General features: G+C 34.6%; 2 protein-coding genes and 2 pseudogenes across 2 annotated transcripts; all 4 read left to right on the top strand.

Moving 5' to 3' along the window:
* The first annotated feature begins 5,927 nt into the window (after positions 1 to 5,927).
* LOC125196368 (E3 ubiquitin-protein ligase ATL4 pseudogene) lies at positions 5,928 to 7,523 on the top strand (annotated as a pseudogene).
* A 6,264-nt stretch (positions 7,524 to 13,787) lies between these two features.
* LOC125196373 (10 kDa chaperonin 1, chloroplastic) lies at positions 13,788 to 15,569 on the top strand. Its single transcript, XM_048094864.2, has 7 exons — positions 13,788 to 13,946; positions 14,020 to 14,096; positions 14,182 to 14,232; positions 14,566 to 14,631; positions 14,718 to 14,765; positions 14,946 to 14,975; positions 15,271 to 15,569. Exons 1-7 carry the CDS (start codon positions 13,865 to 13,867, stop codon positions 15,337 to 15,339), a joined length of 423 nt encoding a protein of 140 aa, XP_047950821.2. The 5' UTR covers positions 13,788 to 13,864; the 3' UTR covers positions 15,340 to 15,569.
* Positions 15,570 to 15,937: 368 nt separating this feature from the next.
* On the top strand, positions 15,938 to 18,714 carry LOC125196367 (uncharacterized). Its single transcript, XM_048094860.2, has 6 exons — positions 15,938 to 16,123; positions 16,672 to 16,732; positions 16,835 to 16,970; positions 17,129 to 17,456; positions 17,735 to 17,863; positions 17,957 to 18,714. Exons 1-6 carry the CDS (start codon positions 16,042 to 16,044, stop codon positions 18,424 to 18,426), a joined length of 1,206 nt encoding a protein of 401 aa, XP_047950817.1. The 5' UTR covers positions 15,938 to 16,041; the 3' UTR covers positions 18,427 to 18,714.
* A 308-nt stretch (positions 18,715 to 19,022) lies between these two features.
* Positions 19,023 to 20,587, top strand: LOC148929356 (putative invertase inhibitor pseudogene; annotated as a pseudogene).
* The last annotated feature ends 1,739 nt before the right edge of the window (positions 20,588 to 22,326 follow it).

Below are 22,326 nucleotides of genomic sequence, written 5' to 3'. Positions count from 1 at the left end.
TTACTATATAAAAATATACTACACCACTGATCTATGTTTCCCAATCTGTACATTAGTGAAATATGCTAATATAATTGTTTTATTATAATCATTACACATTTACACGAGACACTGTTATACAAGATACATATATACTTTTCAAATACTATAAAATACTCCTGATACGTACGTATATGCTTTCATTTTTTTTACTATACCGTGGTTCAAGGTTCTAACTTCTAAGTTGAAACTACACCACAGTAAAAATTATGGAGTGCATAGATCTTGACATAAATACTATGGCTATTAGTTCATAAAATTACATATTGTGGCCGAACTTTGGTATCACCACAAATTTAAAATTTGATCATAAAAATTCTAACTTATGCAATGGCAGTGAATTTTTCATGATTTGGAATTTCAGCAAAAATTGGGATATATTTTAAAAGTCAAGTAATGACCAAGCCAACGTCGTTTATACCAACTAGAAGCGGTGTCATTGATTATATGTATACGTCGACCACTTTATTCAATTGTATAATCTGACGTTCCACGCAAAATTTAATTTAAGGAAAAATTGAACTCATAGAAATTTTATACAGAGTGTAACTTCATGGTATTAGCGATCAAGTTTTAAGTTTGTAAGAAATGTCAATTTTCAACTAATATTTATGATTTAATATATCATGATTACCTCTAGTTAGAGTATGCCATACACGAAACAAACAAAAGAGTTGGCACAAATCTTTTTTTGAAACAAACGTTGAAAGTTTATGTGGTTTTTTGTGGGTTATATGTGAATGAACCTGAGTCATAATGAATAGGTTATCATGAACTATGTTATAAATATTATACCATCTACATATTATGAGTACAATTATTTATACATAATTGAATAGGCAATGTGAAAGAGAGTGTGAAATATTATCTATATAGCAAAGGGAATGGGACTATGATATAGTAATGTGAGTTAATTACCTTGAGCAGGGCGTGCACTCATTTATACGATTCACAATTATTTATCTATCTAATTAAATGCCGCGCTCTGTCAATTCCTACCAAATTTATTAAATTCCGGTTCCCCACTTAATATAATTTTGGAGTCCGCCTCTATGTCACGTTTATTTCTTATGTTTTTTTCTTAGACATCTAAATAGTGAAGATCATATTTTATTCAAGTACTACAATATTGTATCCGGAATTGGAAGTGATCTCTGATAATAAAAAGCAGAGTTGATTATCGTTGATATATAATGAGGTCGGTTCATGTATTGAGTTGAATTTTTGTGGCAGTTTAGGCAAATGGCAATACACTTTGAATATATTTTCTACTAGAATTAAACTGTCATGCAATCATATTATTGTATTAGACGTATTTACCTCAAATGCGAAACAAAATTCAAGATGCGGTAACGGATTGGAGACTAATAGCTACCCTATGACAAATAGATAGAAATATAAAACCTGCGTAAAATTTAATCCGAGATATTAGACATTTATCACTAGACTCGTAGGCCAACTCACACATATTATAGCTGCCATATGGTAGAATGATTATGTATGAGGCCAAAAAGTCTCAAGTTTGAGTCAACCACGATACGACCTTCAAATTTTTTTTATTTATCAATAAAACAAAGAGCGACAACATTTCGTTTACCGTGAATGAGTTCATTTTATAGAAATTAAAAATCACAATTAGTCATTTATGATTGTTGGGGAATTTATTTGAATTTATAGATAGAAAGTACAAAAAGTTATGTATATAGATATCGGGTGAACCACGTGGCAAGTCACAGATGTGTGCCTTTGCACGCGTGTTTGCGTAGGCCGTGCGTGCTTTGGGTATATAGCGCAAGTGTTGAGCTAACTGCTAAGTGAGTAAGCACGCGACGGCGTGCTTTGGCCAACCATTAAGCACGATTATATTCCGCGCTTGTTCTAATATGTTTGGGCGAATGGATTTTAGCTCCAAGTGAGACCCTTTGATTACATATGATTGATATAGTTGAAACTGTAAAATATAGTACACTTATACGTGCATTCTAATTTAATACTCGTATCATGGTTGTGATATTTGGTATTGATGATTGTTTTATTAACGAGTTATTGATTTGATGGCGTTTCAAAGTTATTAGTTACTACTCCTAAAATTTTGTATTGAATTGATTGATACGGATTATAATATTAATTACTGAGCATTTCATGATATTACGATAAATTAAACTTGTCTTATTTTTTTTATATATGATTTTAAAACTTTAAATAATTTCCCGAATTGGGATAGCTCAGAAAATAGAAGGAAACATAAAAGAAACAACAGTTGAACAAATTTGATGAAAGTCATTGATTTGTGTTTATTATAAAGCAATCCAAGTTATATCTACCTTCTTCTCTATGGATAAATAATCAATCAAGTACATAAGTGAATGCTTGCCATAAATAAAGCTTTGCATTTAAACAACTACACTCACACATTCATGTATAGCATAATTAAATACAGAACCAAATACAATACTCCATAAAGGAAAATGTTTTGGAGACATAATGTCTCCAAGCTATAATGCTTAAAATGGTAAGTATATATTATATCATATTTTTAATTAAATTTATATTTTGTATATGTACTTTATTACCCCTACATTAATTTGTTTACTAAATACACCTATTTAAGGATATAAATTTTGATTATGCATAGATAATGCATGCATTTAATAACATGTTGCAATCATCTAATTGTTTAAAACATGATTTGATAACTTTTTTTATATATGCCCATTTTAATGCATTTACTTAAAGATATTTCTTTAAAATTTTAAATATTAATTTTATTAGCTTTATATATTTAGTGTACATTTTATCTACAAATAAAATAAGATTTATCAACAAACAAATAATTTCAGACTTCTTAATGAATTAGTCTTTATAAATGTGAATTTAAATAATTTTTAACAAATAATTAGCGCTATAAAATATAAATAATTAGTTATCTAATATTTTTGAACTGTAATACTTAGAGTTACTATAACATGTGACAAAAAATAAATGTAATTATAATACTATAATCTTCAATATTGATAAACTTATTCTTTTAATCACTTTTTATTCACAATAATCTTTAAAAAATAATAAATTTTTTAGCTCACTTTAATATAACACCCAACACATTAAAATTTGATAATACTATATTATATATTAATACTACTAATTAAGTGAGTATATGGTTTTGATTTTAAGAATTCTCTAGTTCTAATTTTTTATTTTTTTATTTTGATTTTTTTTAAATTCTTAAATCTTGGACCATTATAGTTGAACCTCGATAAAATCACATGTTCTTATATCATTTATTTCATATTTTAAATATATTAAAATATTTAACTATAACATGCAATAAATTAAATTTGATACATGGTGTACGAATGCTAATTGAGTCTAGTGTTTATGATTTTAAGTTTAATTCTTTATTTTACAAAATTATAATTTCTTTAATTTATAATTTTTGAAAGATTATGTTTAACAGTGATCAATAAATAATCGCATGTTCTTAACTTATATATTTAACATTTTAAAGCTACATATTTAATATCCCCTCACTCTTTTTTTGCAAATATTAGAATTCCTAACTCTAAACAAATAATACTCCGCACTATCTTATAATATTAGCAGAGTTTATGATTCTTATTACTTTTAATTATTAATCAATTAGTAGTAGTTGACATGTGGTATATTAAAATAATCTAAAATGAGAAAAGTAGATTCATCCAATTATTTTTGTATTAAATTAATAATTTCTTTGATTTTTAACATTTAAAACGATAGATTTGAATCTGAATAAAAATTAAGTGTATTTTCTTAACTCATCTATTTAATATTTTAAAACTAAATAGTTATATTAAAATATTAGACGCCCTAGCTTAATTAAATAAAAAATATTAAATTTAGTTAAAGCAAAGAAAAATAACAAAAAAATTGAAAAGATAATGAAAAAATAGTATATTATTTTATTATATAAACCAATTTGAATAAGATAAATGTTTAATTTTTTACATATTTTTTCATATACTATTAAATGAATGATTTCATTGTTACTATATTGACAAAATGTTTCAGAAAATTTAAGGAAAAAAATAAGTTACGAAAGAATAGCACAACGTAAAATCTATTTGAAAAAGCATATGATGCTATTTAAGTAATCAAATTATTTTATAATTAAATATAATAATTTAGTTATGTAGTGTGTTAATTAATACTGGTAATCTAAATTACTGATTTTTTAATTAATTGTTTTAAAAATTTACACGACAAAAATGGTTTTGATTGAAAAAATTTTAAATTCATTACTCTAGTTGCATGATTAAGTTTATCTCCAATTAACATATATGCATTTAGATAAGAATAATTAATTTGGTTAAATTTTCCTTAATTAGGTATATATCTATTTAATACTTTAATGTTAGGGTAAATTAGTCACAATGTTATTATGGCTTGGAGACATTATGTCTCTAAATCACTACTCCTCCATAAAATAGGGAATATGCACAAGTAAAGAAACTTTGGGGGCATTAGAGTAATTTCAAGTTATTGATTAAGCTTGTGCCCACACTTGACTTGACCCCTCTAATTTAACAGACCTAGGTGCAACATAGAGTAAACTATCGACATTGAAATCTAATTTATCAACCGTTGCATCATTTAATGTTAATTCGGTACAATTTGTGTTAGGAAAAAAATATTGTACTTTTTCGCCCAATTCTAGATCTAACTGAACTTCTATCTTTATTTAGGGGCGGCAAAATTTATAGGAATTGTGCTATGGTTCTACTGTTATGCTTCATCTACGATTTAACTAACTTTGAATAAATGAATTTTACTATGTCGATAGAGAAAATAAAGACAAAATTATGTGCAAAGGATTAGCTGAATAAATAAATAAATAAAAACGATGTGATTTACTGATTAGAAAGAGCCAATTTCCATCGGATACTCTGAGTCTTGATGGACCCAAATTAAATGACGAGACCCTAAATTAGTTAAACTTATATTTCGTGTATGTTAATTACTACACTGTGTCATGGCACGGCTAGAAATTTATTGAAGTTTTATAATTTTATTTAAAAATATAGGACCACATTATTTACATTGAGTATGATTAAAGTACGATACATTCTCTTTAATGTCATAATCACAATTTCTTAACTGTAGTACGTATAAAGTATAAACCCATAAACTATCAATCGAATAAGTTAGCTAAATTTAAGCAATTACTCTCTCCGTCCACGGATAATTCGGGTTACTTTGACCGGACACGAGTTTTAAGAATTGTAAAAAAGTGGGTTGAAAAAGTTAGTGGAATGTGGGTCCTACCTTTATATATTAGCTTTATAATAAAATATGAGTAGAAATGAGTTAGTGGAATATGAGGTCCACTACCAAAAATGGTAAAAGTGAAGTGAAACAAATTATTTGGGACAGACCGAAATAGAAAAATTGGACGAATTATCTGGGACGGAAGGAGTATATTCTTTCTCCGTTGGGGGACAAACCAAACTATGTGTACTATCGAATAAAAAATGAAAAGATTAAAATTACTATTTTCATCCAACAATTAACAGAATAGAGCAATGTACCAAATAAATTCGCCCGTAAAACTTTGAAACGGTGCCTTATTCTATTTATGTGTTTATATTCCCAAGCATATGCGTTCAAATATAAAGTATAATATAGGAGTATGATTTTACTTAATTTCTCTTCTAAGAACCCACTTACATCATTATCAAAACCAAACCTACGAACTGAACCATTCAATCTTAATTACTCTAATTAATACTGTATGTGTGGAGAGGACCCCACTGATTGGCCAAGCCTATTAATAAACCCACCACTGGCAATCTCTTTACTGTTTTTGCATGCCCACAATTTTCATTTCATTCCATCTACTCCCTCTTTAATTCTGTACTTGCTCCTTTACACACAACCATTACAATTTACAAGTAGTAGTAGAGTTAGTAAATTTATGTTGTATTCAACAAATCAAAATATGAATTGGCACACGTACGAGTCTCACGTGGCAGCTCTCCCTCAACAAAAACACCAAGTTTCGCATTCCTTTTAACTCTACCGGTGACAGTTGACACCACCCCCATCTAATAAATACCTCCGCCTCATTTACCAATCCATCTTCCTTTCTCTCTCTAGAATGCTCTCAAAACAACAAACAAACCCTTTTTTCTCTCTCTAAAATCCCCATTCTGATTCTTCTCCCAAATGTCCGCCCCTCCGCCGCCCACAGCCATCTCCCTCATCACGCAAATGCCACAGCTCCCGCCGCCATACACCGACACGTCATCTCCGTCGTCGTCGTCGGCATCCACCTCGTCCGACGCAGTCTCGTCGTCTTCCATAGTGATAGTGATAATAATCATCGCCTCCGCCGTCATCATCTCCGCCTCAATTTACCTCCTTCTCCGGCTACTCTCGAAGCGCATCCATCGCACCTTCTCCGCCGCCGACGACGTCGTCCTGCGCCGCGACTCCTCCAACCGCAACCCTAGCCAGCCGCAATTCCACGCCGCCGCGCCGCACCACGCCTTGCTCGAATCGCTCCCGCTCTTCACTTTCCGCTCGGTCACCGGACACCTCACTGGTGGCGACTGCGCCGTGTGCCTCTCCAAGTTCGAGCCGCACGATCAGCTCCGCCTGCTGCCTATCTGCTGCCACGCGTTCCACGCCGACTGCATCGACGCCTGGATCGTCTCCAATCAGACGTGCCCGCTCTGCCGCTCGCCAGTAACCGCTTCCGACGCCGAATTGCTCGACAAAATCCTCCCCAATCCGAACCGCGGCAGTTTTCGCGACGGAAACGGCAACAGCGGCAGTTTCCGGATTGAGATCGGAAGCATCAGCCGGCGCCGCGGCGGAGGCGCTCCCGAGGCGGCGGAAGGAGATCGGCGCTCGTATTCAATCGGCTCCTTCGATTACATCGTGGATGATAACGGCTACGAGGTCTCGGCAGGATCCGTCACTCATCGCAGAGGAGCTTCCGATTGCACGTCGGCGGACAAGGAATCGTCCGTCGGAATTCCGATACCGGATCCGCCGGGGGAAGCGCTCGCGGCGGACGTATCCAGCGGTAGAAATTGGCTGAGGGATTACGTCGACAGATTGGCGTCAGTTTCGTTCAGAAGCTCGGGGAGATTCTTCTCAGGCAGCAGCAGGCGGAGCGATCCTGTTGCCGGCGTCGGAGATCTGGAGGCGAACCGCGTCGGAGAGGAGATCAGTGAGCTGTTTCGGTGGTTTTCCGGGGTATGAAATGTAAATACTTCCGATCATTAGGGGTAATTTAGTAATTCTTGTTACATAACTAGCCACGCTCTAGATCAGTAAATGATTATGTGGTTTTTTGGAAAAATCAGGAGGATCCAAGTAATTCTTTTTTTCGTTTTATATATTTATTCCAATATTTCGTCTTCCAATTATAAATTCCCAACGCAAGTCTTAATTGTGATCGTTGGATTAAATGAGAATTTAAGTGAATTTAACCCTTCTTAGTTCTTTGAGACTTTGATTGATTACTAAGTTAAACTACACCAAATATTAATTTTAGTTGGGAAGTAGCGCGTATCTTGTTAATTAACAAGTGGAAGACTGGAAAAGTTTGGTTTTCATATTTATTAAAAAATGGCAAAAAGTATAAAATGGCCTAAAAGCAGAGTGTTGTTTTGGGGGAAAAAACAAACACAATCTCCATTGGTAAATGGAGAAAAAAGGACAAGAAGGGTATTTGTTGTTATCGCAAATAGTTTTGTAAGCTCAACATTCCATTATCCATCTTCTAGTTACATGTGACATTAATCCTCGTTTTGTTTTATTTAGGTCATCTAAAATGTGGTCCAGCCCCTAACTTGTCTTAATATATTTAATATTACCCTACAAACATGGATCTATATTGTTATGCAATGCAGCCTGTCATTCTCTCATGTAGTGACATTTTCGTGCACAATTATTTTTTATGTAGCTCATTATTTTAACCGATCATATAGTTTATATGTGCATAGGATTTAGGATTTACAACACTACAAAATGTATCTTTTTGGAATAAAAAACACAGTATTTTATTCTCTCTCGCCCACACAGAGGAGTTCTACTTATGCTTATCACTTGTGGTAGACGTGAATTAGAAGTGTTTTTCCATTTCAAATAAAAAGATGTGAAGAGGGAATTTTGTTCCAATCGTCTATTTATTTTGTCTCCCGCTTTTGTGGTGAGTAATTATCTGATTTATTCGCATTTCAAATATTAGTAAATACTACCAAGTAATTAATACATTGAACTGATTAGTTTTGTGGTGATTATAATCAGTACTGCATTAATTGTTTGGTCATTGTGTGTGATATCCAACGGTATGATCAATAAATTACTTACATGTGATTGGTTAGTTGTAAATATTTGGTATTATGTCATCGTCAATTATCACTAATTAAGATTAAACTGCAAGGGTAAAGATGTAGCAATAAATTAATATTAACATCCAACTTCTTTTTCGAAGAAGAGCAATATATGGCATATCTTTACTTTGAGAACAAGTCCTTTTTTCTAAAAGAGTCCTAACATATTTTTATTAACAAACACGCACTTAACATATTTTGTACAATTGTAGTACTAATAAACTCATGGTGCTAATGGTTCTGACACGTGTACAGAATATGCCTCCCCAGTGTACATTCTTGAGGAAGCAGCAACAACACTCACTTTCTTCTTGTTTTTTTGAGAAAAACATGAATGTTGTTATAGCAGAAAACAGAAAACATAATGTTTTTTGGCAAGAGCTTTTGCCAAAACTGGTCTAAAAATTATGGTAATCGTGGAACTAGTTAGATCAGTTTACTTGTCTTAAACATTACATTGCCTTTCTTCCGCCATAATCTGTGACCAAAAGAGCTTCTTTATCCCCATATGCTGCCAAAAACTGAAGCCAATATTCGCCCATCAAACTATTTTTCACAACATATCACAAAACCTTTTCTCAGGGATTGGTAAAAATAAAAGGGTTAATTATAATATGAATCACAAAGTTTGATCACATTCTGATTTATTCGAATTTTGAAATTAAAATATTAAATTATAAAATTTTAATTTTTCTTAATTGTCCCATCTGTGTACAAATGTCATTTTTTAACGATATTCAAAATGACATTTTCTTAATTAGTAAAAGTAAAAGGATTAATTTTTATGGGACGGAGAAAGTATGTTGCGCCCAATATATTGACTCGTAATTTCTCGTAATTTCTCTTATAAGTAAGACCTCAAATATTTGCATCTCACAATCGGAACATCCAAAATTCATAAGTTAGATATAAGATATAAGAATACTGGAAAAATAATGCTACTAATTTTTTTTATAGAAAATTGAAAACTAGTGAAGTTAAATGAGGTTGGATAAAAATTGAGAAATTATAAAATATTTCATATTTTATTTTAAATTATAATAATAAATATTTCTTCTGTCCCATAAAAATATAGACATTTGCAATGGCAAAAGAGATTATGAGAATTGTAGTTAAAGTAGTACTCCCTCCGTCCCGGAGTATTAGACACACTTCTTTTGGGCACATGATTTAAGGAATGGATATTTAAATAGTTAAAGTGGAGAGAGTAAAGTATGAGAGAGGGAAAAAGTAGGAGAGAGAAGAGAGAAAAAAGTAGGTGGAGAATAAAATAAGATAGATGCTTTTTGCTAAAAAGGGAAATGAGTCTAATATGTTGGGACATCCCAAAAAGGAAAGTTGGTCTAATACCTTGGGACGGAGGGAGTACTATGTATTAGTGGATAGTGAGACCAATATTATTATTAGTGTGTGATGAGTTGTAACAGTGAGCCATAGTAGTATAAGAGCATTTGCAGCGGTGCTCTTGCGAAAGAGCAGGAGTCGTGCCGTTGGCACGACGAGCGACGTGATTGTCGTTGCGCTCTTGCCAAAGAGCACCGTCCTTGCCAGCGAGCAGGCGACGTGGCGGCTTCTGGTTGGCCAACGGCTATGCGGTTAGAATTTCCTTTTTTCTAAAAAAAATCGAAAATTCTGAAAATTCAAATTTAAATAATTTTTTTTTCTAATTCCCAATAAAATATATCTATTTTACTTTTAATTTTTTCATTATTTTTATCCTAAAATTCACATTTTCATCCATAAATACCCCCTATATAAACCCTAAAAATCACGCTATACCCAAACAACTCTCTCAATCTCATCTTAAAAATGAATAAAGGTGGGTCCGGTCTACATCCGTGTTCTTGCTCAAGAGCGCACGGATGTGGATGCTCTAAGTTACTAACTAAATTGATTTATATAGGTAATGAGTTGGGACAACTTTTCATAAATAAAAATGTACATATTTCTGTGGGACAGACGATAATGGAAAATGCATATTTATATGGACAGAGAGAGTATTATTTAATAGTTAAACTAATTAAATGGAGTGCATTAGAAAACAACAATTAAAATTATACTCTTCCCGCTAATTAGTTGGGCTTTATTGTGAAGTACTATTATTCTTCGCCCATTTAGTAGAGCATACATAATATACTACTCCTCCATAAAGAACATTGAACAATGGAAAATAAAGAAAGGGACAAACATCTTTTATTCTTTTTCCTACCTTAACCACATGGAATAGTTGTTGGGTGGGCTTGGTCTTGGAGAAAGTGAGAGATGGGCTTGGGTCGTGGGATTAGTTTTGGGCAGTTGCACAAACTACTATAAAATTCACTATAGATCCTCGATAAATAGCCTAATAAAATTTGTTAATAGATATAACTATTACTCCCTCCGTCCCGCTTAATATGACACGTTTTCCTTTTCAGTTTGTCCCAACTAAGATGACACAATTTCCTTTTTTAGAAATTTTCTCTTTCCAATTAATACACTCAACCACGTTTTCTCACTCCTATGAAAATATTCATCTTTCTTTATCTCTCTACTTTAATACTTACACCCACATTTTCTCTCTCCAATTAAACACTTTAACCAATAATTCCTAAAACCCCGTGCCGGCTAAGCAATGTGTCATCTTAGCCGGGACTAGGGGTGGGTCGATACGATATATCGTATAAAAAACGTTGTATCGTGTTTCGTATCGAAAATATCGATATGAAATTTCATATCGTTATCGTATCGAAAGTTTCGATATATCGAACTTTCGAAATGGATAATATCAATATCGTTATCGTATCGATATTTCGATATATCGTAAGATCGATACGATATATCGAAATATCGTTATCGTATCGAATACCTATATATCGAAAAATATAATTTCAAAACTGAAAAATAACACAAAAAGTAATAAAACTTCAACACAATAAAATAAATAGTGTTCTTATTAGGGTTTCATATTCTAAATATATGAATTAATTAAATGGATTTATATATATTTATAATTTTAAACTTCAATATGTATTGAATTTCAATATGTTTCGATATATTCGATATAAAACGATATATCGCGATACAAAGAAATTCATATCGTTATCGTATCGGAAACTTATGATACGATACGTATCGATAATTACGATATACCAAAATTTCGATAATTTTTCGATATTTTTCAATACGATACGAGCGATATATCATTTTTTCGGTATTTTTCCCCAGCCCTAGCCGGGACGGAGGGAGTACATTTTAAATTTATATCTTATAATTTTTTTTTACTTAATTTATTTATTCAAGATAAAGAATTATTTCCTAGAAGTGAATGCATAACTGCTTACTTGCATAAATTCATTAGTTCAATTGTGGAATACATTTGCTAAATTCATTCTTGCCCACACGTACCGGGCGTGTGTCAACTTGGAAAACATTCTCAAAATAATTTAAAAGGGTAAATGTCAAAATTGGTCCTGGACATATGGTCATTTTACGTTTTAGGTCCTAAACATTATTTTTTGGTCCTGCACATATGGAAATTTGATCATTTTGGTCCTCCGTCAACATTTTCGTTAGAAACTAACGGTCAACGGGTTTAAACCCGATTTTAACCGAAATTAACATTTTAATTCTGATTTTCTCCTTAATTAATTCACTAACTATTATTATAAATATTCTTTTAAAATTAGAAAATTAGAATTAAATATTATCTCCTTCCCCGATTTCTCGCCGACGACTTCTCTAGCCGGCGCCTAGAGTCGGCAGCGTCCGACATCTCTTACCTCACTCCAGAATCAATGCTCACTTCTCTCCAATTCGAGAATATCTAGTCTCACATAGGCACCAGCGCCCCTACTGCCCCCATCGATTTCTCGCCGCTCATTTCTTCAATCGGGTCGCTGAAACTCCTCCGGCGCCCTCTTCCTATTCCTCTCTATTTCTCACTTACCGACTGTCCATTGGCCGTGCGGTGCTCTCTCCGTCGAGCTCTCTCTCTCTCTCTCTCTGCGAGCTCTCCCTCATCATAGAAGTCACGGAGGAGTTCTCGGCTCTCCGTCGCGCCGCCGCTATTAATTCGCGCGGGTGCCGTCGCAGCCCTCGTGGCTTAGCCGTTGTTGTTGCGAACACTGCAGTGGTCGAATGGGACAGAGCTGCCCTCCGTCTAACGCCGAATGTCGTCGGATAGCCCTTCGGCTAAGCTAAGTCTGTTATTCTTATTTGGTTTACGCAGTAACCAATGTTTGTAAATCTCAGCTTGTTTTTGTGATTCACTGGAATGAGCCATTATTTTTCCTACATGTCACTGCTCTTAAATAGATAGGGGCGTTGGTGCCTATGTGAGACTAGATATTCTCGAATTGGAGAGAAGTGAGCGTCGATTCTGGAGTGAGGTGAGAGATGCCGGATGGCGCCGACTCTAGGCGCCGACTGGAGAAGTCGTCGGCGAGAAATCGCGGAAGGTGATAATATTTAATTCTAATTTTCTAATTTTAAAAGAATATTTCTAAAAATAGTTAGTGGATTAGTTAAGGAGAAAATCAGAATTACAATGTTAATTTTTGTTAAAATCGGGTTTTAAACCCGTTGACCGTTAGTTTCTAACGGAAATGTTGACGGAGGACCAAAATGATTAAATTTTCATATGTGCAGGACCAAAAAATCCAAAAAATAATGTTTAGAACTAAAAACGTAAAATAGTCATATCTTCAGGACCAATTTTGGTCGTTACTCTAATTTGAAATTAGCATAGTGTTTGTGAATAAAAAGCCAAAATCAAAATACGTTCTTAGAATATTTTTGTGTGTGTGTTGCGTATGTTATGTATGTGTGCGCAATGTACGTGTAGTGTATGTACTATGTACATAATAACTATGTGTTGTGTATGTATTTAGTGAGTATTTGAATGGTGCGCATAATTTTTAAATTCAATTTTATACTTACCAATTATTTTAGTATACCAAACAAAGATATTGAATACCGATTCAATTCTAATTCCACGTACTAATGGATCAATCAAGATATAAAACGGTAGTACGTTATTCTCAAACGTAGGAGGTTAGCAGAAATAGTTTCACTGATCGAACCAAAGCAAACTAAATTAACTTAGTTCAATGTTTTGGCTTTTTAGATTGAATCGGATTTGTTTTTCTTTTAGGAATTCGGTTGGTTCGTATTCATTTCTTAAATTTTTTTTTTTTTTAATAAAAAATACTAGTATATGAGGAGTGTTTTATTTTTTTGAATTTTCAGATGCAGATGTTTGAATTTCCGAATTGGATTGGGTTTCCATTATTTTCAACACTCGAGCACGCCACGAGCATCCGGGTCGGGTATAGAAGCATCTAGAATGCTGTGGCATCAACCAACAGCCGTCCCACACGTGGCTATATCCCTCCGTCTGAGAATATAGTTAGAACTACCGCACTAGCACCAAAGCCTGAAGTACAACACCTCTCACTTGCTTATCCATGGCGTCCTGCTTCGTTACCTTATCAAGACCCTTCGCTTCTCACACACCGAATTCCCACTCTCTCTCCCACACTCCATCAGGTAAATAATTCTTTCATGTTCAAATTTCTAAGTATTTCCGGTTTACTGATTCAATCTTCGGCTGGCGGTGTAGTTGGGGGATTTTCTGTAGGTCTAAAACGGAGGTCCTTGAAATTGAATGCGATTTCCACGAAATACGAACCTACTAAGGTTTTTGATCCCTTTTATCACTACACTGAATTTGATTTATTTTGTGTACAAATATTGAAAATGGAGCGATTCTGTTTGTTTGTAGGTTGTGCCACAATCCGATAGAGTTCTAATTCGTCTCGAGGTTCTACCCGAGGTACTAATTTCGTATATATCTTCACCGTTATTTGAAATGTGAATTTGATTTTGTAGACTGATTTTAATAGTTAACATCCAATTATCTATGTTCTTCATTTTTTATGGTGTTCAGTTCGAATGGCTGATTGTAAGATTACATGAGGGTTGTGCTTTTAAATATTGATGATACATTTCCCTGTTTCGTTAAGGATTGCGCTGTGCTAGTAGTTTTACAAATGATAAGCATTATGCCTTCATTAATTTTAAGACGAGCCTGGATGTGTTGTATTGTTATCTTTATGATTGCAATCATTATCCATCTTTAGATAATAACAGATCATTGCGTGTGCAGAAATCGGCCGGGGGAGTTTTGCTGCCAAAGTCTGCAGTTAAATTTGAGCGGTATCTCGTAGGAGAGGTAAGTTGTACAGTGTAGTAGTAGCATTAGGAGGAGGAGAAGGCGGAGGAGTTTCTAATTTGAATACCTCATCTGTTCCTTTTTAGGTTGTCTCTGTTGGCACCGAGGCCAAGGAAGTGGAGACTGGAAAGAAGGTGAATCTAAAGAGCTTTGAATATTATTGAACCTATTGTTTCAAGAACATCATAAATGTCCCCTCCTCGTATTCACTTTGGAAAATTGATTACAACACAATTATCATTCTGCTAGTCAAAATGTATCTATCTTCCATTCATTGTATTGGATGTCCAAGCTGATTGTTTCCTTCCCTACAGGTTCTTTTCTCCGACATAAATGCGTATGAGGTATGTGAACTTCTGTTTTCTAGATCAAATCGCATCAAGATGATTGATGAGCATATGTCTGAAAGAGATATATATGTGGAGTAATGGAGATTTTAACATATGGGATATGAGATAGTGTTGTTACTGCATTGTAGCATTGAAATATCAAATAAAAACTGCATACTTATTTATCCCAACCAAGGATTTACCATGTCTTGTATAGGAGGAAAAAACTATGATCGTTATTAATATACATTTATATTTATATTATCTTACCGCAAAAGCTCTACTAATACATCTGTATATGTTTGATCAGATTGACTTGGGGACAGAGGACCGGCATTGTTTCTGCAAAGCAAGTGACTTGCTGGCCGTGGTCGAGTAGATACTGCTTACTTCAAAATCCCTTTAAGCTCAGCAGTGTTTTGTTGTTGTGTTCTAAAGCTAAAACATGATTTGTCATAAATTTTGCTTATTTGAGGAAGTGATGGTGAAGATGTAGTTTTGCATGTTTCTGTTATGAAATTTGATAGTTCTGCCCAATTTATGTTAGTATATTCTTATTACTATTGTTCCTCTATATATGAACATACAGGCGTGCTCTTGTTTTTTCCAGCTATATTGCATTCTTGGTTTTATGTCAATTTTTGGCAGCCATGTATTTTAACCATTCGCAATTTGAAAATATTTGAGTGCGTGACTGTAAAAAAATACAAATTCGAGTTAATTCATAGATTATATCATTCCATTCCATTCCATTTATTTACTCTCCTTTTTATACTCAATAAATTATCAATCTACTAAACGTCAGTGCATGCTTAAACTTCAAAAAATGAGGATTTCAATTCGATTGCTTAGTCTCGAAAAACATAATTATAGTGACGTCAAATAAAAGGTTAATTTTTTTTTCATGACTAAGTATAATTTAGGTGATAAATACGTAGTAGCAAATATTGAAAATGATTTGAACACTTAATTACTCTATTTTCGATAATTATAGAATGACAAAAATAAATTAAGAGAAATTGAATCATGGATCAAGTGTAAAACCCCATTTCGGCAAAATCAAGAACAACCACAATTATTAATGGATCGAGAATCACTGGAGAAACGGCCTGCGATCTTTGTTGTCGGATCCCCCGACGTCGGTAAACGGACCATACTCTCACGTAAGACCTTCTCTGTCTCGATTCTTTATATGCGAATTGAAGAATTCTAATTTGTTGCCGTAGATTTATTTGTATGATATTCGGAAGCTATTGGGGAGTTTGAATGATGGGGGTTTAGTGTTTTGCTGTGAAAATTAGTTTAATGATTCAAGAGTTCAGCTGATCGATTAATTTCTCAGTGCGTGTAGCTAAAAGAGGTAACTTTATATCGTAATTGTTAACTCAATACTTAGCTGGTAAAACTAGATGGAAGTGTTTCCATCTGCTTATAACAGAATCTAACTACCTGTGGGCATTATTTGAGCATGATGTTTGGATTACTCCCACTCTATTTCGTCGTTTGTCGAAAAGAGTTCGATTATTATTTATTACGATCGCTTCCTCATCCAACAATGCAATACTTAGTGAAGGATGGCTCTTATTCAGATTCCTGCTTATTATAAGTATTTTCCTGCAAATTTGGTGCAGTATTTCTGTTGTATAATTATAAGTTTCTGCTATTATTGACAGATTATAAAAGGAAACTAAATTGTTGTTATTGAATTTAGGACTACTTAAGGTGGATTTTGGCGATGCCTCTGATACGTTACCTGAGTTATCTGTCAATGGGTAAGTTCGAGAGGCCAATTCCCAATTATGATGTGCCCCTGTGTGTGTGTGTTATAGTTTAAAAGTATTTAGGTATAAACCTGAATGTGATTTCATTATCAGGTGGACAATCAACACAAAGTATTATACAGCAGATGTTGCAGTTTGGACGGCTAATCTTTCTAATGAGCTATCCATTGCAAGCTTTCCTGATGTGAACCGGATAGTTGCCTTGGTTATGGTGTTTGACACCAGTGACGTAAGCCTATATTCTATTTGCTGAGTTCTGTTATGCACAATCCTTTGTTTGTTTATGTGGCTTTAGAATGGACTGTCCATTTTCCATGGCTATCATTCCGTCCTTGTAAATCTCATCATGCCATATGATGGAGAAATTCTTCATGTTGTCATTTGTAGCTCCCAACACTAGTTGCTCTCAAAGAATGGGTTTCGCGCACTGACATCCAGAAGTTTGATATACTACTCTGCATTGGTAACAAGGTGGATCTTCTTCCTGATCATCCATCGCACGTGGAATACAAGAGACGCTTGATGAAGCTTGGTGAATCCTCTGTCAGTTCTAATGTGGACTTCTCTGATTATGGTATATCTGAGACTGAAGGAAGTAGTTTATTGGGGAACGAAGAGCCATCCTTGGGATTTAAGAGATCTTGCATAGAGTGGTGTCTCGAACACAATATTGAATATGTTGAAGCTTGTGCATCAAATGCTGATTTTGACCAATGTAAGAGCCTTTTGTAAGCATGTTCCATATTTCGAGATATATATTGTTATCATGTTTGCTTGGTTTTTGGTCAACTTAATCCAATTCTCTTTTTTTTCCCCTTTTAATAGCAAAATGTTGTGGTTACTTCACCTATTGGCTATCGATGACATTATTAAAAGATTATTCTTATATGAAGTGTGATGTGCTTGAAGTGAAAAGTTGTCTACTGATCCCATCATGTTTAAAGTTTGCATGGAGATTCTAGTACTTTATTGTATAGTTTCATTGCATTACAGGTCTCTCTGTCGATGGTGATTCACAGGGTATTGATAGACTTTATGGTGCTCTCTCTGCTCATATGTGGCCAGGAATGTTGTTGAAATCTGGTGATAGGATAAACGAGCCTTCATTGCCTGAGCAAGAAGGTTGACATGATTATTTGTTAAGTTAAAGTCCTGATCATTTTTTTTATGTGAATGTGACTATGACTATACTAAATGTTTTCCATCTTTCTGCAGAGTTGTCCGAAGAAGAAGAATCTGACTATGAACCTGAATATGAAATATTATCTCCTGCTTCAGCAGAACAATGGGATGATGTAGGATGGATGTCTGCAGATGGTCCTGTTTCTACCTCAGGAAGTGGGAGGCCTATGGAAAAGGATCTTGATACTTCAGGTAGAGAGAGTGAAGCGAAATCCAGCAGAGAAGAGAATCAGCCATCAACATCAGCCTCTCAGTTGTGCAAAGAGCTTGACCATGAAAAGACATCTATGGCCTTCGAAACAAACCCAATGTCAGAGCTCGATAATGAGAAGACTTATGAAATCGAAGATTTGGAAACTCTAATGGCTGAAATTGGTAACGTTCGCAATGGCTTGAGGTTGATGCCTGACTTCCAGAGGAGGGAGATGGCTGCGAAGCTGGCCATGAAAATGGCTGCAATGTTTGGAGACAGTAGCGATGGTGAGGAGGATTTGGTTGATTAGAGCGAAAAGAGTATACCAATTAGACTCCGATTTAAATCCTATAGTTTGTCTATCGCCGTAAAGAAAAAGCAGAATCAGCTTGCCTACGTATTTAAAGAGAAGCGGGCGACTATCAACTGTTGTTCACTTGCACTAAGCACTGTCTTTGAGCAATGGGAAAAGCACAAGTGAAGTTTAGAGGTTAGTTCTCAAAAGAACATGACGCTATTATTTGGGTTTAGTGAATTTATGTGTAAATGGGTAAAAGTTTTTGTGTGCAATATTAATAAAACTCCCATGATTTCTTGACGTAAGTCGAGCCAAGTCCCCATAACTTAAGGTATGGAGAAGCATAGGGCTTAGTAGATTTTTGACCAATGATGATGATGATGCGTATAAGCAAGAAATTTGTTAATGAGTGATGCAAGTTTTTGTTTAACAAATAAAGAAGATTAATAGCAGTATTTCCTCATAGATATTCTCATAGTTGTGGCAACTCGAACTCTCAATTCTAACTTAAGCAACTGATGGAATCTTCTAAATTGATTTTGATCAACAATATTATCAAAATCGACATTGCTTTCTTTTGGAGTTTGAGGATAAACTCCTCCGTCCCTTGTCAATGAATCATTGTATCGACGAGACACTATGAGAGATCGTTGTGTTCTGAACCCGAACCTCGAAATCCATCTCTCCAAAGCCTATGAACATCAATGTTACTATAACTCTATTTAAGGTTTATCTCAACTGTCTCATCATCCACGAACAAGCCCATTTTGACTCACCAAATTCCCTTAAAATAACATATTGATTCCTAACAATTCCCTGACTGTGTGTGTGATATATTATTTTATGTTATGATCAGTATATACCACCCTATTATTGAGTGTCACGATCAGAATAAGATCAGATTTTGATGGTACTTACACCAAACATGAACTCTGTAACTGATCATGATCTCGTACGATTATGTGGAGCTCTGTCTCTGATTTTTTGTTGGATCATTGCGATTATCCCACATGATTAATGGGATTTTAGTACAACTTGTTTGAATTTGGGTATTACCACTGGAATGGTGTAATATGAAAACCACTGAATGAAAGAAATGGTAATCTGTAACTATATTGGTAGAATGAGTAGTCAGCATCAGAAGCAATACGATGTTTAACGATAAAGCATGCATTCAAATTTGGACAGATACTCTCAACCGCACGAAAACGGCGTCGCACTTGCACATACTATAATTCATCGGATTAAAGGCATTCAAATACATAATTCTGTGACGATTGATGTATTTTTCAACAAACTTGAAATTTCATCATCACTACTAATTAAACACGTAATAACTCAGATCTTAATTAAAAGTAAACCCCAAAAATAACAAAACTAGCCATATTAGGCGACCCATTTCAACCAACTCCCCATATATAAACACCATTCCTCACGAATATAACACCTTCTACAATAATTAAACAAGGAAGAAAAAAATGAAAATGATGAACCCCTCTTTTTCAATCATCTTCATATTCTACATATCCACCACCATCCACCTCTCCTCCTCCTCGAGCCTCCTCATCAACACCACCTGTGAATCCATGGCCGCCGACAGCCCCAACATCAAGTACGGCTTCTGCGCGACATCCCTGCAGGCAGCCCCGGCCAGCAGCTGCGCGTCGACGCGGGGGCTGGCCACCATCGCCATCCGCGCCCTGCGATACAACGTGACCGACACGCGCTGCTTCATCAAGCAGCTACTGAAGAGGCGGAGCTGGGACGCCTACGTGAGGAAGTGCCTCGGCGACTGCTTCGACCTCTACTCGGACGCCATCCCCACCGTCAAGCAGGCCATGAGGTCCTACAACGAGAGGCGCTTCGACGACGCCAACGTCCAGCTAAGCTCCGTCATGGACGCCGCCACCACCTGCGAGGACAGTTTTACAGATGGTGACGGCGTCGTTTCGCCTCTCACAAAGCAGAATGCAGACGCTTTCCAGATCGGGGCGATGGCACTGTCTGTCGTCGGTATGATTCGGACGGGATCGGGCTGATTTTTCAGTCTTCGCTTATCTGTGTTTATGTATTGCTTTTGTTTATGTTCGATCATGTTATTACCTTGATGTGAAAAAGATACAATTTGTGTACTAATTTGCGAACCGAGTCTTGATATTTGCTGTATGATAAATAGACTAACTTGTACTCCTGCCAATCCCCATTAAATATCTTATAGGAGTATTTCTTTATTTACATTTTTATTCTCCCTCCGTCCTAACAGAAATGGGACTTTAGAGGAGTCACGAGTTTTAATATGAAACTAGTAAACTAGAAGAGATGTAGAAAAAAAAAGTGATTGAAGAGGTTTAGTGGAGATAGAGGCCACCTCTTAAGAGATAAAAACTTATAAGAGAAACAATATTTTAAAATTCAAACTGGTCAAATATAAAATATCTACTGGGAACAAGAGGGAGTACTATATTTTATTTCATGGAAATCAATAACCTATATGCATTAATAGCTCAATGGGGAGTTTCACGCAAATCTAACATTCAACATAAACTAAACTAAAATTGAAGATTGGTTATGAGAAGCTCAAATCTGTGCATTTCTACTTTTATTTGCTCAAAGGCTGTTATATTTAAAAAGTGGTATCATGATCTTGCATATAATACATACATTAAAAGTGCTGCTGGTACCAAGTCCCTTTGAGCGTGACAATTATGATTCATTGCATATAATCCATTTCTACTCTTAAGCTAAATCAGGCTTGCCATGAATTTATTACATTTTTATTTTTCAATTTACTTTTTGTAAGACAATATCAATTTTATATGACTTATTTACTCATAATTGTGTCCTCGTCGACAAGTATTGAAATTTGAATCCTGTATAACATACAACAACTCATGTCCTCAGTTCAATTTCTTTTTATTTGAGACCAAATTAACGTAACTATATACTCCTATATAATTGTTCCATTTTGCCATTTTCATTCATCCACTAATAAATATGTCATTTGTTTTCATAATGCTTTTGGTAATAAACCTCATATTCTACTAACTTTATTTCATTATAAAACTAATATGCAAAAGTAAAACCCACCTACCACCAACATTTTCCATCCATTTTTAACTTCATTTCTTAAAACTCATGCTCGGTCAAATTTAGCCTTCTACTTGAAAGGCTGGTTCAATTGTTGAGGGTTATTGGAAAACCATCATAATCAAATAGGATTATAGACAAATCCATTGCTACTACCCATAACCATAGAGAAATAAATGATTCGATTAATTTCATAGGCATGGATTATTGTAACACCCGTCTTTTTAGTACCTTTTTCGATTAGTTTTGTTTTGAGAACGAGCAAGTGATAGACCTTGATTAAAACACTTTCTTTGTTTCGATTGACTGTGAATGGAATTAGTGAATGCTTGATCGTTGTTGGTTAATCGAGTGGTGAAAGTTTTCAGCGAGTTTATTGTGAGAATTGTCGATCGAAAAGTTGGGCATTCGTCTAAGTACTTGGAATAACACCAAAGTACTAAAATAATAAAACACCACAATTAAATCCAAGCACTAAATTTCATATATTTTTGTTCCTATCACTTTTATCTATTTTTATTCTTTTCTAGCTCTTTATCCTTATTCAATTAGGCTATTTTTATATAGCCATTTATTCCTAATTCTTATTAAATTACCGCAGTCAACATAAATCTCTTCTCCAAATCTTTTCTACACGTTTTCTTCTCTTCATCAATATCTCCAAACCCAAAAATCTCTCCAACAAACCGATCAAATTGTTCTATATACTCCTTCCCCACGTTTTCATCTTTTTGCATCTGTCGTCCCATAACCCTTGAGCAGTTTTTTTTCATCTCTTCCGTGAAGGTAATTTCTTCCCATTCTATTGAATACGAAAACAAAACC

This window comes from Salvia hispanica, chromosome 4 (assembly GCF_029641045.1).
Source record: "Salvia hispanica isolate PSC_SH4W2 chromosome 4, Shi_PSC_v1, whole genome shotgun sequence".
Classification (NCBI taxonomy): Eukaryota; Viridiplantae; Streptophyta; class Magnoliopsida; order Lamiales; family Lamiaceae; genus Salvia; species Salvia hispanica.
Note: the sequence above shows the minus strand (reverse complement) of the source record. Positions and strands in the feature narration are given on the sequence as shown.

Excerpts from the sequence above, each read along its gene's own strand:
- LOC125196367 (XM_048094860.2), top strand. The coding sequence starts at position 16,042 with ATGGATCGAGAATCACTGGAGAAACGGCCTGCGATCTTTGTTGTCGGA. Across the intron at positions 16,733-16,834 it reads CCTGAGTTATCTGTCAATGG|GTGGACAATCAACACAAAGT; the intron begins GTAAGTTCGAGA and ends TTTCATTATCAG. Across the intron at positions 17,864-17,956 it reads TTCATTGCCTGAGCAAGAAG|AGTTGTCCGAAGAAGAAGAA; the intron begins GTTGACATGATT and ends ATCTTTCTGCAG.
- LOC125196373 (XM_048094864.2), top strand. The coding sequence starts at position 13,865 with ATGGCGTCCTGCTTCGTTACCTTATCAAGACCCTTCGCTTCTCACACA. Across the intron at positions 14,097-14,181 it reads CGAAATACGAACCTACTAAG|GTTGTGCCACAATCCGATAG; the intron begins GTTTTTGATCCC and ends GTTTGTTTGTAG. Across the intron at positions 14,976-15,270 it reads CCGACATAAATGCGTATGAG|ATTGACTTGGGGACAGAGGA; the intron begins GTATGTGAACTT and ends ATGTTTGATCAG.